Source organism: Eucyclogobius newberryi, unplaced genomic scaffold (genome assembly GCF_026437365.1).
Source record: "Eucyclogobius newberryi isolate DKJ021-1_F unplaced genomic scaffold, fEucNew1.0.hap1 SCAF_8, whole genome shotgun sequence".
Classification (NCBI taxonomy): domain Eukaryota; kingdom Metazoa; phylum Chordata; class Actinopteri; order Gobiiformes; family Gobiidae; genus Eucyclogobius; species Eucyclogobius newberryi.
The window spans coordinates 13,802,343-13,820,906 of NW_027316500.1; the positions used below are offsets into that span (position 1 = coordinate 13,802,343).

Below are 18,564 nucleotides of genomic sequence, written 5' to 3' on the forward strand. Positions count from 1 at the left end.
TCATTGGTCTAATATTTATTCAATAAACAAGTGCAGCTTCACAAACACGCTTTATAATCATCCCACTGCACAAAAACACAAACTTTCACAGTGTAAATGTTAATTATTTGATATCTTTTGCTTCTTGCAGCTGTGAGATTTTCTACTGATATTGGTAGTCATTTTGAGCAGCAGTCTGTATGCCCTGCAGTCAGCGTTGGAGGAGAAACTTTTCCAGGTTTTTCAATACAAACGACACAATATTTATATTCATGCTGTTTGATTCAATATGATGACCAGAGTATTCAGTAGCCTAACTATCAAACTAAGGCCAATAAATTAACTTTAGGATTAGATCCGTGTATTTTTATGTGATTTCCTGTGTATTTTATATGTCTTGTCTGATTATGTCAGCTGTATCTGTTTTACCATGTTGTCATGTCTTAACCTGGGTGTGCTTTACACTGTTGTATCTGCATTTACCCCCTGTTCTGTGGGACTATGGATGGAAATGAGCTTTCCGGTGTATTTTCACTATTAGCTGTTGATTAATACTTGTTGTCCCATTCAAATTGATGGATAAACTAAACTAAACTGAGTTAGACGTGGTTATTATAACTCTACAACAGTGGTTCCCAAACTGCTCAAAACTGGTAGGTTTCAAGCCTTAAATACACTTAAATCAGTTTTGAACAAAGCTGTGCAATCTAAACGTGTTCATGATAAATTGAAGCTACACTTTGTTCCCTTCATAAGCACTATGCTAGTATAAGCCTGCAAAATTATAAAATGTTTTTAATTGCTGAAAACATAAGAAAGTAAATGATTAAAAGTCTAACTACAACCAAGCACATTTTGGTCTTCTTACTCAAGTGACTGTACTATGACTTCCCAGGTTTTTACATAATGTCCCAGTTCCATATTGCTGAGCTTGCACGAAGAGGAACTGTTCAAAAGGTTTCTGGTTCATCTCCTCAACATGTGGCCTATAACATTGGTCCAGCATTTAACTTCAGAATAAACACAAGGTAAGCTGCTGCTGTCACATAATAGATGAACAGTGTCATCTAGTGGTAAAGACAGCGCAACACGGCTTACCCTGTCCATGGTGCTGAATAAACTGACTCCACCTCAAAATCTTAAACACCTCCACAGTAGTACATGACACATTTAGTAACTTCGAGTAGTCAAAGTCAAAATAGTCATAGAAAACATCAGGTCTAACAAATTTAATAAAGTAGGCTTAAAAAACATTTTTTTCACAGTTAAAAACAGAGAAAAAAAAAAGTTTTGTTGCACATTTTTCATGATGCTACTCCAATTATTGATGATACAAATCAATGTCCTTTTCAATACTGTAATATGTATGGTTTGAAATGTGCTGAATTCAGAATTTATTGAGTTATGGCTTTTATTTTATATAAAAATACATATTTTTTAATGGTTTGTTTTATGTTCTTCAGATCAGCGTATCCTTTAGGGCTACCAGAGGAGTTTGCCTTTGTTACTGAGCTGCGAATGACTGACAGGACAATAAGTAAAAAGTGGAATATCTGGCAGATGCAGGATGTGAATGGAGACGAACAACTTGCTGTGAGCCTCAATGGGGAGTCTCAATATCTACAGTTTACTTCCACTGGGACACACTCCAGGAGGCACATAGTGGTCTTTGGCCCTTTACCTTCACTCTTCAATGACAAGTGGCACCGAATACAACTGGATGTCAGCAAAGACTCTGTCTCACTGTTTGTAGACTGTGTCCTGATTGACACCCGGGGTGTACCTCCAAGACAGAAAGTCAGTCTGGGTGGCTTTACAATGATAGGAAAACTCCAGGATAATCCAGTCTTTGCAGTTCCGGTAGGTCTGACAGAGAAAAAAACGTTTTTTCATGATACAAATACCTAACAGCAATAGCCTATACAGTGCACATAATCGATAAATAGGGCTGGGCGATAAAAATCACTATCTGATCCCTGTGCCAATCTGCTATTTTGGTAAAATCACAATTTGGTTATTCTCTAATGCAGCGGTCTGCTCAAACCCATTCCTCCTGTTGGTCAACTACTGTAAGGCTCTGAGTGAGTGACAGTTGAATTTAAAGGTTGAATGGACGATTTTTTTATACATGTTTTGCCTTATTGCCCACCCTTAGGAAATGATCAGAATCCATTTTATTGCCATTGCCAGTGAACAATTCACCAATATAGGAACTTGCTTCAGCGTTAAGGTGCAACATAAAACAAATGTTTTTTTTTAAATAATAATAATAATAATAGTAAAAAATATATGCTAAAATTATACTTCTAAAAGTAAAATGATTGCAGTTGAGGACATACAATAGAACTTAAAATGCCCCATGAGTTGTAGCTCACCAAATGTTTGCATGCTGCTTTTAGACCTTATACAAACATGTGAACACTGTTGCAAGTCCCCTCTAATGCGCCACAATTTTTTTATACACATAAAAAAGTTTAAAAACTGAGCGTCTTGGCCCACAATTAAATAGTCTGCATGCACGATTTCCCATATCTAATGCCCAATGTTAAGTCCCAACGTCTGTAGTGCTGTTTTGTTTCCAGGCTGTGACCAATGAAATGCGCAAAAAGTCGCGCTTTAAAGTGCAGGATGTGCGTATTATTAAGATGTTGGTATTGTTATCTGATTCCTCAATAATCTTCCGGTATCTCGGCTCTTTATGTATTAACAACATTAACATGTTGAAATATTGTATAGGCTGATTATTTATAATCTTCTCAAGTTTGAACTCCAGTCCATGTTGATTCACTGCGATGTGGCCCGCGCCCGAACCGAAGCCTGCTACGACCATCCAGCCACGACCCAGGTAAGGACAAGGACATGTCTTTGATCATGTTTTTACACAATATAAATGTAGGTTATGTTGGCCAGGCCCTAGACCTCGACTAAAAACCCCGCATGTCCAGCCGGTTGTGTCCTCGCGATGACCCTCCCCTTCTGATCCTCTTGACAAACCCGCCAATCCCTGTCTGTATTCAGAGCAGTATGAATATACATGAGGGCCAGACCCCGGACGGTCTGGATAGCTGAAGCGGGTTCAGTTGGATTGTTTTGTCGGGGGCTCCTTCAGCCCAACAAAGCCCACGAAAAGGACTACAGCTTTTACCTTTCCAGTCCACGGGGAGATCATGGCGCGGGGCCCCGGCTTTAGAGGCCCTCTTCTGGCACTTCTCTTGCAGCTTGTCCTGATCTGCTCCGCGCAAGTAAGACTAATTGTGTGTCTGTTTTGTCTCCATAGACCGAGATTACCGTTGTGCAGGTGCGACTTCTGATGAGCCCTATGCTAAGTAGCCTATTTATTGCACTTGCATGAAATGTTCCAAACACGGAATGATTATGTTTTAATTTACTTTTGTGGTCACAGGGGATGTACACTTAATTAATTGTCTTACATTGTTTCTACAATTATGCCATGTTGTCTAATAGGGACTATTATCTCATTTCATCTTTTTGAATTACCTTTGGCACAATTATCACATTATAGTTAAAAATATTATTTAATACATTTCATTAAATGTGTTTCTTCAATCTCAGAGAAGTCAAGGCCCCCCTGGACCTCCAGGTGTGCCAGGAATTGATGGAATTGATGTGAGTATCTCAGTTCTGAACACACACACACACATATATATATATATATATTTGTGTGTGTGTGTGTGTGTGTTTATAAAACCTACTTGAAATGTCATTACAGGGGGAAAGGGGCATAGATGGGGAGGATGGACAACCTGTAAGTTTAGTTCTATTCTTTTTTAACAATAGGCTTGTGTTATTGTGAAGCCCTGATGTGCATCTGCAACTTTTATTTAGGGGCCTGATGGTGATGCGGGTAAACCCGGCTCTACTGGACTACCTGGACTTCCTGGAAATGATGTGAGTAAAAAGAAATGAATTGTGATTTTTTTGTTACAATGTCTATTTGCCTCCTCTTGGTTTTACCTTAAAAATAGTGAAGCTCCTCCCACCAAGTAGCCGTCACCTATAACAAAGATTTCTTACTAACACTCTCAAGCTAATTTGTTTTCATAAACAGAAAAAGATGGTTGTCTTAGTAAAGTTATACATTTGTCAAAGTGTTATTTTGCCCCCATAATTTACAATATTTTTGAGAAACAATGGCTCCTCTGTGTGCTGGCTGCTGGTCATATCTCCTGTTGAGAATCCTCAAAACAGTGACGAATGGTAGTTTTACGGGACTTGTTTGAATTAAGCTGAAGGAATGTTGGCTCACTTCTTGGTTTGCAGTCCAAGAGTGTTGGCCTCTGCCCTTTTCTGTGTGCCTGCTAAACTAAGATTACACTGCCATTTATGTTATTATGTCAAAAACCCACTGACCAATATCAAGCTGCAACGTCAAATAAATGGGAGTACTCTTAGAGGTGGAGTTATGAATATGGATACCACAAGCCCCACCCACAACTGGGATCCCTGATAATGAAACGTATTACTTTTACTAAAATCGTATGTAAAAAACAAACAAACAAACCTAAAAATATTTTTGCATATGTTTTAAAGTTGATATCTTTCTTCTCTGCAGGGACTGACTGGCCCTGTCGGAGATCCCGGACCCGATGGCCCCTTCGGACAGAAAGTAAGTGACTAATGAGCCAGTATTTGCTGCTTCAGAGAAACATGAAGAAACCGTGCCAAGCTGCTGCTGCCTGTTCTGTTGGCGTGGAGAGAGCTGCGGTGCATAAACCAATTTCTTATGACAAATGAGAGTTGATCCAGCAAGTCTCCATGTAATCTCCATGGGGAATGAAGACTCTACATCAGTCCTCATTAAGGCAAACATTGCTGGGTCAAGTGTGCCCAGTTCAGTCATGTGATAATCCTTAGGAATGTTAACACTTGCCATCTGCATCTTAAGCTGTTTGGCTTTTTCTGTCTATTCAAGCTTCTAATCTATGACTTTATTTAGGGTGAACCTGGGAAAGCTGGACCTCGTGGATCAGCTGTAAGTAAAGATTTACCATCATCTTAACTGGTAATATCAACTGTAACTGAAACTGTAACTATGCATTCCACCTGTTTCATGCTTTCATTCATTCTTTGTTCTCTTTATAGGGTGTTGGGCCTGATGGATCCCCCGTAAGTATATTTTGGTAAACTCTTACACTCTTACAATTACCTAAATTGTTGCTTAAATGCTGTGTTCTAAAGGGACCACCGGGGCCTGGAGGACTGCTAGGTGAAGTTGGAAAAGTTGGTCCTCCTGTAAGTATAAAATTGAGACTGAGTGAAACATGTTTTTGACTCACAGCTATGATACATAGTAGTAGTCTTAAGGCATTATCAGTAGTTTATTTCCTAGAATGTATCCTCTTACAGTTCGATGGCAATTCTCATTTTTACCTTTGGCTGTGCTGGTGTTAAATAGGTTTTCCCCTCGAGGTAAATATTTTTTTGTCAAGGTCACTGTATTAGAAATATTGTTATAACATTGCTTTTAAGAGTCAACGTGAGGGAGAATAATCTTATCCTTGATGTTGATTAAATGTTTATCTTAGTTGTTCATCAATGAGGATGAATAGTGGTAGTGGTTGAAGTACTTACTTATATTTATGTGTATATAATGTACAAACTCTGAAGCTATTTTGTCTTATAATTGTCATTGTTCCTTTTCATAGGGTGCCATGGGAGTGAGGGGACCAGCCGGACCACGTGGATCACAGGGACCCAGAGTAAGTGACACAAAGCTGTGTCACTTATCTTCTGACTATTAGGGAAATACATTGTGCCAACATGAAACTTTGTGAACATACTTTTTTGTTTTTAAGGGAGCAGCTGGGGCCTTGGGCAGTACTGACCTGGTAAATCTTGTACTATAAAATATATTCATTTTACATTGTAGGATGTACAATTATTGGTTGAAAATAATACATTCTGACTTTCCCCCCTTTTGCATAGTGTCCAAACTCTTGTCCACCTGGAATGACAGGGCATCCTGGACTCCCTGGCATGAAGGTCTGCATTAATCTCAACTAAGTGTTTAACTAAAATCAATCAAACAAACTATTTATGGTAAATTACTATTTTCTATGTGTCTAGGGTCACAAAGGTGTAAAGGGTGAAGCTGGAGAACCTGGCAAACAAGGACACAAGGTAAATATAGCATTTTTGGAACAGTTTTAATCTCAATAGAAAAGATATACATCTGTCAGAAAACAAAGGCATCACTCAAAATGACAATTATGAATAATTTCAGTTCTTGAGCGAGAGAAGGATGATTCTGACTCCAAGTATTGCACAATGATGATTTATCTGAAGTAATGTTCAAGCACAACTTGGCTCTTCCTGCAATGTGTCCATGCACTATATACATGGTAATAAGTCTGGGCCTATCCCTTTATCACCAGCAGCAGGGTATGATTTACAGTCTGTCTGCATTAGTCCTCATCAATAGTTTTCCCCTTCACTGAAAGTTTCTTTTGAAAGGACTATTTGCATTTTACGCCTTCTACTGTATAAAGGGTCGTCAAAGATAAATTTATGATTGAGGCAACTACTTAAAGTTATGCAAGTGATACGTTTAGGGATGGGTGACACAGTGAAGCACCACATGCTTTCAACTGGTGTGTGTTTCATTTTCTATGAGTCTGCTTCTTTTTTCACTATATCCAAATATCTCCTGTCTTCATCCTCTTGGTGTCTGACATAGCCAGGTTATAGAAATATATACAACATTAAGATCACCACTGCTACTGAGTTGTTTTGTTGACACTTTACCCATAACCACACATAGATGTTTTCCCTTAGAAGAAAGAAAAGAAGAAACCGCCTTTTTACAGCAATGGGAGATTTTCTCTGCTGTAAACACTCACTACTATCTCTCCTAATAGACATGCCTCCCTCTACCACAGAGTCACCATGAACTGTAAATTGTTTGTAATTTGAAAAATGTTGAGCAGTAATTTTATGTTAAAGAGTCTGCCTTTGGTCTTTTGCAATCCATTTAAAGTAAGACTTTTTATTGGAAGCCTTATTTTCTCATTAACACACTCATAGTTCTATGATTTTTCTTCTAATGCGGCAATGAATCACAGAAAAAATAGCATTCTTACATGTTACTGTCGCCCTGGCTTTTGTTCACGTTTGTGTTTGATGTAGTCATCTCTTATGTTTTCAGGGAGAGGAAGGAGAGCAGGGGATCCCAGGGGAGGTCGGAGCCCAAGGATCAACTGTGAGATATTTACCACTTTTCACATTTAATTACTTTTTTTTTTTGCTTTTTTCTGAGGAATCTGTTGATTTGCTTTGCTAATTTAGGGTCCTCAGGGAACCCGAGGAGCCACTGGGATGATGGGGCCCAAGGGAGAGTTGGTAAGCTTCTTTGCAGTATTAAATTTGTGTTTATGTGTAGTTTTTTTTTGCTTCAACACAGTGAGATAATTGTGACTGTAGATGTACTAATTATATATGCATGTTGCAGGGGGCTCGAGGTCCTGATGGAGAGCCAGGTCCACTGGGAGTCGCTGGAGCAACTGTATGTTGTTTCTATAAACATAAAAAGACAAATGTTTTCAGAAAGTCAACATACATATTTATCTATTGTAGGGAGACCAAGGTCAGAGAGGCATAATGGGTGAGGCTGGTCCCAAAGGTGAAGTGGTAAGTAAACATACCACACAAGTCACAGTTAATTTAAAATCAAGTTAATTTGTTATTATATTTAGGGTGTCCTAGGACCAAGAGGAATAACAGGGGTTCCTGGTCCAAAAGGAGAAGGCGTAAGTGTCTTAAAAATTAACATATATTAATTGTGTTGCAATGTCTAATGTCAAGTTGTCTCATAGGGTCTTCCAGGTGTTGATGGCCGTGAAGGTATACCAGGGATGCCAGGCGCAAAGGTAACACTAATGCAGATTGTTTTATACATTATACAAATATTTAAAACAATATTTTCCATAAAACTGTGTTATGGCCAAGACAGTAGTTGAAGTTGAGTATTTTCCTGTTTCTCATCTCTGCAGGGGATCATCGGAAAGGCTGGTGCTCCTGGAGAAGTGGGCCTTCAAGGATTTCCTGTAAGTCTGACCTTTGACCCCAGACTGTCGACTGTGATTGGATACACCTGAGCAAACCCAGAGAAGCACAGAGATCTGCAGACATGTGCTGCTCTGTGCTGTAAAAGGGCTTAAATATACATTTTATATAATAAAAGTGAATATACTGCCACTTAATAATTTAATCCATATTTTTTATCTTGCAACAATTACATCTGTGTCTTTACAGAACATAATTGAGCAGGTTATGTTTGCAACCCTGTAATCTGGAATTGTTCAATAGTTCACTAGTTGTTTGTTTTCAGGGGTTACCTGGTGTATCAGGGCCAAGTGGACTGGGTGGCACAAAGGTATATTTGACAATGTTTAATAGCTTTTATACATTATTATATATATAAGTAAAATCTGAGACAACGCACATGTTTTTAGGGAGATTCTGGTGAACCTGGGTTCCCTGGAACAATAGGGTCTGCTGGTAAAACTGTAAGTACTAATGAAATGTAAATCACAATATGTCAGCTCTTCTGTATAACACCATCATGCTGTGCACAGGGAGAGCGAGGAGAACAAGGAGAGCTGGGGCCTGTTGGACCTATTGGTGAACCTGTAAGTACCATCTTTGACCATCGAAACCACATTTTATTAAAATACGTTTATTTATGTGGATTCTCCCACTAATTTTATTTTATTACATTATACAGGGAGATATTGGAGGACAAGGCCCCACGGGTCCAGCTGGAAAGCATGGTGCCAGGGTAAGTTTTTTTTTTTTTAACTTGATGGTGTTAAGGCATACATGATATTGTACTATAAATCACTTGATCATAAACAGTGATTTTTTTAAGCTATAGGTAATATGTACTGTGTTAAAAGCTCTTCTAGAGACTGGTGTTGGCTATAAACACAGTGATACCTACAACAGATTATTAGACTATCTATTTGTTGTATATGTCCCTGTTAAATGGATAAAGAATAAATAAATAAATATATAACATTATTTTATTGATCATTCTTGATAAGTATTTATATAATTTTCAAAACGTTAATCAGATGTTTTTTTTTTACAGCATTGGTCAATATAATCTATTAATAAATGGATAAAATCCATTCTTACTGTTATTATGTTTCACCTGCATATAGCAGCAAAGGGGGAACTTTTCTGCCAAAAGCCTCAGTCGTTGTTTGAGAGGAATGTCTCAGAGAATAGCTCTGGTCCGGATCTCACACAAGGTCTATTTTCACAGTAAGGGGAGACTAAAGCAAGAGCTGAAAGGGCCCTCTGTTCCACCGGCATTCCTCTCATGGTCAGTTGGGGATCAAAGTGTGTGGCACCCTCCAGCACACAGTCACTGCAGCTAAGATGTGGTGAACATTCAGAAAGAAGCAGAACATATATTGTTTGAATGATTTACACGTAGCAAGGTACTAAGTTAAACCACTAACCAAAAATAAAGAGATGCCCAGCAATAATTTAAACCAAGAATCGTTTTTTTTAGTTTATACATTTGTTAGTTTATTGTTGATTTAATATAACAAACTTGTGAATTACTAAATTTATTCCTGAATGCTTTTGAACTATCTATGCATATTTCTGTGTTTGTTTATTTGTCCCAGGGACCGAAAGGTGACCCAGGACTTCCCGGTCTCCCTGGTCCCCATGGTCTTCCTGGAGTGAAAGGAGACAGGGTAAGTCAAGGCACTGAGATAAATGCGAGTTGACAGCTTTTAAAGGCCATTGTTTTAGAAAAAGAAGAAGTGTGGGGAAGATTAATGGTCACCACAGACTGATTAGCTCTCTCTAGTGTGGACCAATAAAACATTCTGTCAGGTACTTAGTCGCTTGAGTGATAATTGTTTGTGTGTTACAGGGAGAGCGTGGTGAAGCTGGTCCTAAGGGAGAACAGGTGAAAAACAAATACTATATTCTTTATTGTTACATATTGCTATCATAGGTTTTATTTTTTGTGTTAATATTGTGTCTCTTAACAGGGCTCTCAAGGTGATGAAGGAAATGCAGGAGACAAAGGAGATGTCGTAAGTTATCATATAATCTACCACTGTATTGTAGCGATTCAAGTGATTCAAGTGCTTTGCTTTTAATGTTATGTTTTATACATGTCTCTAGGGTGATTCAGGAGAGGCAGGGGCAAAAGGAGAGGTGAGTTTCAGCATCATAGCATAGTTTATGATGCCAAAGCACTGACAAATATGCAGCACTTTGTGAATTGCCCTAATGTGGTGCCATTTTTCTTTGCAGGGCGGTAACCCTGGTGAGACCGGCAAAAGAGGTCCAGAAGGAAGTCGAGGTCAGCCAGGCATCGAGGGACCCCCTGGTTCACCTGGGCCGAGGGGCATGCAGGGCAACAGGGGCCTACCAGGGGCTAGAGGATCCCAGGGGCCAGCGGTACGTCCAATGAAAAATAACCCTTCTGTGCCTACTGTGGCTACAGCTAAAATAAGAGGCTGTAGCATTTAAGTGAACCCAACCAAATCATGTAGGGAACATTACACAGTGTGCTTTGCCATAGGTTTAAGTCATAGGTTTAGTACTTTTCCAGACTTGGGATGGGGCAAAAATAATGTATGGACATGTTATGGCTGAACACAATCAGTGTTCTGGCAAAACCAGTCCAGTTACTGTTTTTGATTTGATTCATTTATTTTGAATTACATAGTAAATTGTGTATAGTATTTGATGAAACATAACATAAATGGCTGCTTTAAATACAAATTTTGCTTCCGTGCAAATACAGCAGGAAATTAATCTATTCATGTCAACCAGATTAGCGTTTTATTGTGGGCTGGAAGAACAATTTTGGAAGAGTGGAAATATAATGTAACATTTAAGTCATGTTAATGACTTTTGCATGAATTAAAACTGGTAAAACACCCAGTATTTTTTATTGTCAAAGGGGTTTACACAGCTACCAGACTAAACTTAACGGCCTGGTGCAAATAAAAACTCTGAAGTTTATATGTAAATTTGTTAAAGAGTGTTAGAAAATCAATTAAGTGTTCTTTTCTCTGTCCAGGGCAAGGAGCCAAGTGATCAGCACATCAAGCAAGTTTGTATGCGCGTCATGCAAGGTGTGAACAGAGGGGCCTTTGACCCCATTTGTCTTTCGCCTGAACCTCATTTCATGACTTTAATCATTGCCACAATGCCTCATTACACTGCCACACAGTCATCTGCTCCTGCACGTCCCATTGATCAGGTTTGATGCAGGTTTGATGCAGACTATTACGTTCAAATAGAAGGTCCGATAACCCAAAATAAAAATACTTCCTTCGTTATGTCAAATGTAAATACAAAAATATGTTAAATATGCCTTCCCTGAGCTTAAAACATATTTCACTGAAGTCACAACCACTGTTCTCTTCATTCTTTACTTTTACATCATTTTGGCTCATCTCCTATTCTCTTGACTTCTTTATACCTGATGTGCTGAAAAATGTATTTCACCTCCAGCAGACCTGAGATCCCCTGCTCCAAGCAAGGAGTCTGCTCAGGAGGAAAATCTTTAATAAAAAAAACAGAACAAAACTGTATAATTTTTTATCAGAAAGTCAAAAATGGAAAGAGTAAATTATCAGCAGCTCTAAGCCACATGAGATTAAAATTACACCTTTTTGACCAGGAGCATACAATTTCTGTCACTGATTGCTACATATAAATAGTATTATTTTCTTTTTGCACAATTGACAAAGCTTATATAGGATAAGGACCATTCTGCTCATATGTGCACCTTTTTCAATGACGTCTTTGTGCTATTGTGTCTAACAGAACAGTTGGCTCAGTTAACGGCCAGTCTGCGAAGGCCAGAGTCTGGTGTGGCCGGTTTACCTGGCAAACCTGGACCTCCTGGGCCTCCTGGACAATCCGGAGATAACGGCCTCCCCGGACACGCTGGTGCTAGAGGACTTCCTGGTCTAAAGGGCCCACCTGGAATATTAGGCCACAAAGGACCAAAAGGTAAAACATGACGCTTCAAGAAACGCCACTACCACCACAGTCAGGGTTTTTTACAGGATTCACTGTTTCAGGTGAAATGGGAGACAGAGGATCCAGAGGACCTACAGTCCGTGGACCTAAGGGTCAGCCCGGACCACCAGGCCTTCCTGGTAAGTTTAGTCAGTCCCTTAAAATGTAATTAATTAATGTGGACAGCTGTGTCTTAACATATAACTGATCACAGGTGAGGCTGGTAAACCAGGCTATGGTCGAGACGGACGTGATGGGCAAAGGGGCCCCCCTGGAGTCCCGGGACAGTCTGGTGTACCTGGATCACCTGGAGCAGCTGGTCCTAATGGATACTGCGATCCATCAGCCTGTAACCTGCAAGCTGGCCAGCAGTCTCTGGACGTAAAGGGACCTGCGGAGAACTAAGAGCCATCCAGAGCAGACAAAAAGACAGTCCTTCACACTTCTTATGGAGCTGCAGCGCGTGGCTGCCTCTGTCCAGGCCTCTGTGAGCACCATCAAAGGAAACAGTCACTTCACTATGGAAACAATACACAGCGTTTTCCATGTGGTGCTGGAAGTGCTGTTGGAACTTTCTTTCTGGTGAACTCTCGTACATTACTTTCTCATTCTCCATTGCCAAAGAGATCCAGGGTCATTTGTTGTAATTTTATAAGTTCATTGCCTTTTCACTGATGATGTCCTATGTGTGTGTATATGTGTACGTTGTATGTACAGTGTGTATGTACCAAAGAAAAACCTACTGAAACAAATCGACTCGGTTGTCAGCTCTACAGGTCAAATAAATGAAAGGAAGAAATCAATTTTACCAAAGTCAAAAAGACGTCAGTGTATGATGTAAATCTGTAAATTGTTGGAATTGTTGTTAATTATATTTAATACAAACCCATTTATGTGAGATTTTGTCTCATGGCCCATAACATTGTGCATGATATATAGTGCACGGACATCAAATACACAAGCACACTGGGTAAAGTAATAGATCACATTTATTGCACACCAGTAAGGCTGTATAGTTAATAAATAAAAGAGGCAGCAAGAGAAGAATAAAATAAACAGGTCCTCTGAAATAGTGAAACCAAACCTTTCTGAACCTCTCTACACTGTGAACCATTTGTACAGTGCAGCTGCCTGTCAGTCAAAGGCAACAGTTTTTGATGTAAAATATATTTATCTCAAAATAGCTCATTTTAAAGACATGTGGTAAACCAGGATTGAGGTAGATGTTTACAAAGAAAGTTTAGCAACGACATTGAAGTCACTCGGCACAGGAGCAGACAGACACAAGGCGACAATTACACCACAAGAAGAAACTGATCCATATTATATTTCGTTTAAGCTTATTTACACCTAATCACATGACATTTGATTGTATTGAACATTTGCTAAACATACAATAGACACATCTCTTATTAGTAGAACTGGATTAAGTCATGACTAACAGACTGAATGATTTTGCCTTTTTACATTCCTCATCATTATTGCAAATCAGGACATACTCAGATACGCTAAGGAAAAAGTGTTTAAAAGATAGATAGGGATGTCAAGATTATTTGTTATAATAGATAAGCATAATTAGTAATTAGTCACAACTCATAATATAATAAGGAATAATAATTAGGACCAAATAAGTAATTCCATTTAAATCTATATTGCAATAAATACATCTAAATGTCAGGAGTTGTCTTATCACGTAGGTTTTGTCACATTAACCTTGCGTTAACATTCATTCAGTTTGATTTCATAAAGCTGATCACATAGCTACAAGACAATGTTAGACAGTGTGAATGAATGAAAATGTGTCACTAATTATGAACAATAATGTAAAACCACATAGTTTCTCTTCACAGTAATCGTAACGCTAAATTTTGATATCTTGACATCCCTAAGGATTAAGATACTATGCACAACGCCTCCAAACGTCTCGGTGCACACGTCCGCTGAGGAGACACAACATCGTCCAGCAGGGGGCTCCTTTGACTCACAAATAAAGTCACACTGGCGCTGTTCCCATCTACAATGCACACTGAAACATTTGAACATAATAAGGGCTTGCATGAAAATATGAATAACATGTCTGTTACATCAGGGTAAAGGGGACTATATTGTGTGACATCGATGCACTGAGCCGTCCTATGATGCAAACTCAAAGGAGGATCTTAAAGGATGAAACACAGAAGGAAGCAAAATTTTCAAATACGTTACAGTTTTTTCAAACATTAATGTCACACAGGACAGTTAACAGTAAAGTAAAATCCTCTATTCACAACCCCAGCTTGGAAAAAGTAAAAAAAATAATGATCTTTTACTGCTGAAAAGTGGTGTTGTATTGTGTCAACTTGTCTTTCTCAAAAAAGACAAACACAAGGAACTTTGGTGTTGATCATTTACGACTAAAATGATACACGTTTTCAACATCATCATGTGATACAACGTCAGACTTGCACTGCCAAATAAATATTTGTTCCTACATTAACTCACTGTGGACAATTTAGATTCATCAGTTGACTACATACATGCACATTGGGCACCTGGGGAGAAATAAAAGACTGAAAATTCAAAAACAAAAAGAAAAGAATAAGAAAATCAAACAATGACAGAAAACTATTCAAAATATATCTCAAGTAAATTTGTCTCATTGATTGAGAAGCTTAAGTGAAGTAGTCCGATTTCCTTTGGGTAGCTGAAACCAAAATATACATAAAGGTCAATAGAGAATCGTCATACACCACACTGTGTAAACAATCCATATTATTTACAGGCATACATTTTCATGAAGACACAATGTGATGGTTTTTAATCATTGCTAAATTGCTTCATTGTCTGAGTATAAGACACTTAGACATTAAAACAAACAAAATGCACAAACACTGATTAAGCCAACAGAAGAGGTCACCCAAAGACTAATGACTTCTCAAGTATGTTTGTTTCAATTGCCCTTGACGTGTGTGTATGTGTGTGTTGTAAAAAACAGACTAAGAATGATGGCTTATCCAAATATGCAAGGACCTCTTCATCAGTGATTGTGATTACTTTAGAGATGTGTTTGAAATCAAGCCAAAGTATGACATTAGCGTAAAACCACTCAAATATCCTGAAGCAGTATCATGTTTCCAAATAGTCATGCTACATTTACTACAGTAACCAGTCCCATAATTAAAGTACATTCTCAAAAAAACAGCTTTAAATAAATAATTTCCATATCAAACATATCTGCTTCACTTTGGTTGAGTTCATAAATAATTTCTTCACACCTACACATAAAGCAGACACATTCATTCAACTCTCTCATCTCAAACACATACACAGTTGCGAGATGTACTTTTGCCAACCAAATGGCTTATGTGAATTGCAAGAGTGCATGCACGTGCCAATTTGAAAGGTAAATACATAATTAAGATCACATTTTTAATTCTAACAGGGCTACTCTCAACAAAACACTCATTTCATGGTCTTTAAAGACAAAATGAGAGTTGAAAAGGAATGCATTACATCACAGTGGGGGATAAAATACAAAACAAAGCAAAATGCAATAAAATAACTATTCAAAAGACTCTTTGTTGCACTCAAAACAAAACAACAAACCTAACAGCATCCCCAGGAGGAAAACCCCAACTGCATACTAATGTTATTGACAAAGGAGGTCAGAAAAGTCACAGATCAAGGGCCAGATTGAGGCCTGAAGAAGATGGAGGGGGTTCATAGGGAGGGAAGGAGGCAGTCGCTCGGGTCACATGTTCCAGGAGCTCCACGGGACCCTGGAGGTCCCGGAGGGCCGTGACTTGTGATCCCAGGAGGTCCTGGACAGAATTAAAGATTATTCATTACTGCATCGTACAACATTTTATCGCTGTTGAGAGCTGCTTTCCATTACTGATAATGCAGGTTTGGCAGCATCAGTGTCACATCGTCCATACAGGAAGCCTGTGTAGGTTTAAAATGGAAGTTGTGAAAGTCTGGATGCTGCACTGTGGAGGCTGGAGCCTGCCCCCGAGAGACACTGCGTTTCTTTATACAGATGGGAATAGAAAGTGTGAGTTGTCTTTATGAGAAAGTATCCACAAAGTTACACAATTTCTAGTGTGCACGAGGTAACTTTTGTCCCCGAGACCATCTGCAGTGATGCTTGTCCCCTTAAACGTCTTATTGATCAGATTTGGATCAGATTTTGCCTGTAAGCACTAATCAAACATGACATTATGAACACCAAAGGTTGAAGTGAATAACACAAGTCATCTCTATTATAGGTGAGATGTATCAGCCAATGAATATTATGGCCTCACAGTTAAGAAGGAGCAAAAAAACAGATAGCTTTAGATTATAAATAGGATTGACACGGGTCAAATTGCAAAGGCAACAGATGAATCCATTATAGACACGCTGTGTTCAAAGCTGTAGAAGACGTAAAAAGATGAGTGTTGAGCCATAAAGTATATTAAACCGAACTATGAATTGTACGAAATCATTAGAAAAGTGGAAAAGCTGCCTTTGCTAGTTTTAGTTACATAACACTTCCTTCTGTGAGCACACTTGTGGGGTTATTGTGGTTATGGATAAAACAACTGCTCAAGATCATGTAAAACCTGGTTAACGCACTTTTATGGCAGCTTAATAGAGAAAATTATCGTTTTAACTTTGAAAGGCAATGTATCTTTACCCAGTTAAAGCAAACCTGTCAGTTCCTCAGATTACTTCACTTCAAATGTTACTTCTATCCTTTGGATCTCACAAGCTTTATATGTTTTTGAACATTTGTCCAATCAATTACAAATTAGATTAAAATCATACCTCATTTCATAAGCGCTGTTTCTTCACACAATACATGTCAGACTTGGTCCTGGTTTATTGATTTTTCTTGTTAGAATTATTATAAAACAAACACAAAAAGGAAGGGATATATTTTGGATGAATAGGCTTATTTTTCTGTTAGAAATCCCTGTCTGGCAGGCTTTATGGTCTGCATATGAAAGAGGCTCCACTCTTCAGCATGTGGCCCATCCTGCTGAGAGCTTCTGCATCTGCGCTATGACAACCACAGCGCAGGGTAAAATAAATGAAACCGCAAAGAACAAAACAAATGATTTTAACAGCTTCAAACCCGATTGTCCTATCTCTCTTGTAATGAGGTCCATTGAAGACATTTTCTTAACTTAAAGTTATAGTAATTAGGATACAGTCTGGGGTTGACAAAAAGTGTGACTGAAGTTTTGGGAAACAAGCAATTTATCTCCAACACTCATTGCGAGAAAGATTATTTTTAATTATTATTTTTTTATCACTACACTACATTCCAAATAAACTACACAATTACGCTTACCTGGTGGGCCCATTGGCCCAGGATCTCCAGGAAACGCCAAACCCATTTGACCTCGTTCTCCTTTCTGGCCTCTGTATCCTGAATACAAAAGAGAAAACGGTTTGTCTTTGTGGTTGTTGTAAAATAATTGTGGGGTGACTTATTCAGTGTCAGGTTGACAGGTATGTTAGAGGGATTAGTAAAACCCATAATGCCATCCCGGTGCGTTCAGCTAAGGATACACCTTCACATCTGCCAATCAAACAGATAGCCATTTGGATGATCTAAATAACATAATTACAATGACAGTGTGGCACATACAGCTCACTCTTATTATGAGAAAGAGGCAGCTCTAGTAGTTTGTGTGAAAACAGGCTACTCTCAATTCTCAGTTTCCACCCCAAAGCTTTGAATAATAAAAGACGCCCTGTCAAAACAGAAATCATCAAACAAGCCATCTATGAGTTAGTTCCACTGAGAAGGTGTCAAGGGCTTTCGCTGCTCTGTCGACAATAAAGCCACAAGCAACTTCTTTGAAGATTTCTGAATGAACAGCAATGCTTTTTTCAATCAAAGACTATTTATCAAAGGTAGTTTCACTTTATACCCATCAAATAAAACTATTGTATTTATAGCGTAATGGAAAGTCTAGAACATAATCATATGAGTTCAAAAGGCAAGTAATTCACTCAACAAAGACCAAAAAGAGCACACAATACAAGCAACAATGAACTGCAGTATAGATGATCTATTATTCTAAATCACATGCAAGAAATCCAAGTACAAAGTCAATGTTAGTCTCTCATTTTCAGGCAGATGACTATGCAATCTCATATTTGCTTTATATTTTACAACTAAATGCATGCGAACATAACCATCAAAGACAGTGCCATGCAGAGAGCCTTTGTGTCTTTACAGTTTAAACAAGCTGCATACCAATTACAAATTTAAGAGCCTGTGCAAAAGTCTTTCCCCACAAGGCACTTAAAATAATGGAGTCTCAGGACCAGCCTCCCATAAAGTGCATCAGAAACACTGACAGTGGTATCGCGCATTGCACTGCCACGGCCCAAAGGGAAAATGCTTCATCGCTTACATGTCACAGAAAATCACTGAAAAAAAGCCTTATGAATGCTCTAAAAGTGCGAGGGGCAGTCGCAATAATGAGACTTCTTTCAACACTCACAGGGCCCCGGGTATTCATTCAAGGAGCAGAGAGTCCATGGAGAGAAGAGCCCTGTATCTTAAAAATATACGAACAATAA

The 18,564-nt window shown here is 38.7% G+C and overlaps 2 protein-coding genes across 4 annotated transcripts in view; one reads left to right on the forward strand and one right to left on the reverse strand.

Moving 5' to 3' along the window:
- The first annotated feature begins 3,006 nt into the window (after positions 1–3,006).
- On the forward strand, positions 3,007–12,901 carry col9a1b (collagen, type IX, alpha 1b). The gene is made up of 32 exons (XM_072436240.1): positions 3,007–3,221; positions 3,553–3,606; positions 3,710–3,745; positions 3,826–3,888; positions 4,553–4,606; positions 4,937–4,972; positions 5,083–5,106; positions 5,179–5,232; positions 5,646–5,699; positions 5,796–5,828; positions 5,926–5,982; positions 6,067–6,120; positions 7,145–7,198; positions 7,285–7,338; positions 7,448–7,501; positions 7,573–7,626; positions 7,692–7,745; positions 7,812–7,865; positions 7,989–8,042; positions 8,327–8,371; positions 8,451–8,504; positions 8,574–8,627; positions 8,723–8,776; positions 9,636–9,707; positions 9,890–9,925; positions 10,011–10,055; positions 10,147–10,179; positions 10,279–10,425; positions 11,054–11,108; positions 11,806–11,994; positions 12,066–12,143; positions 12,218–12,901. Exons 1-32 carry the CDS (start codon positions 3,147–3,149, stop codon positions 12,406–12,408), a joined length of 2,025 nt encoding a protein of 674 aa, XP_072292341.1. The 5' UTR covers positions 3,007–3,146; the 3' UTR covers positions 12,409–12,901.
- Positions 12,902–12,974: 73 nt separating this feature from the next.
- Positions 12,975–18,564, reverse strand: part of LOC140350759 (uncharacterized) — a 117,217-nt gene continuing 111,627 nt past the window's right edge. For all 3 annotated transcript variants that reach the window (XM_072436237.1, XM_072436238.1, XM_072436236.1), the window contains 2 exons: positions 17,321–17,398; positions 12,975–15,803 (listed from right to left, as the gene is read on the reverse strand). In XM_072436237.1, the coding sequence (XP_072292338.1) occupies positions 15,703–15,803; positions 17,321–17,398 (179 nt within the window). In that variant the 3' untranslated portion in view covers positions 12,975–15,702. The remainder of the gene's footprint in view (positions 15,804–17,320; positions 17,399–18,564) is intronic.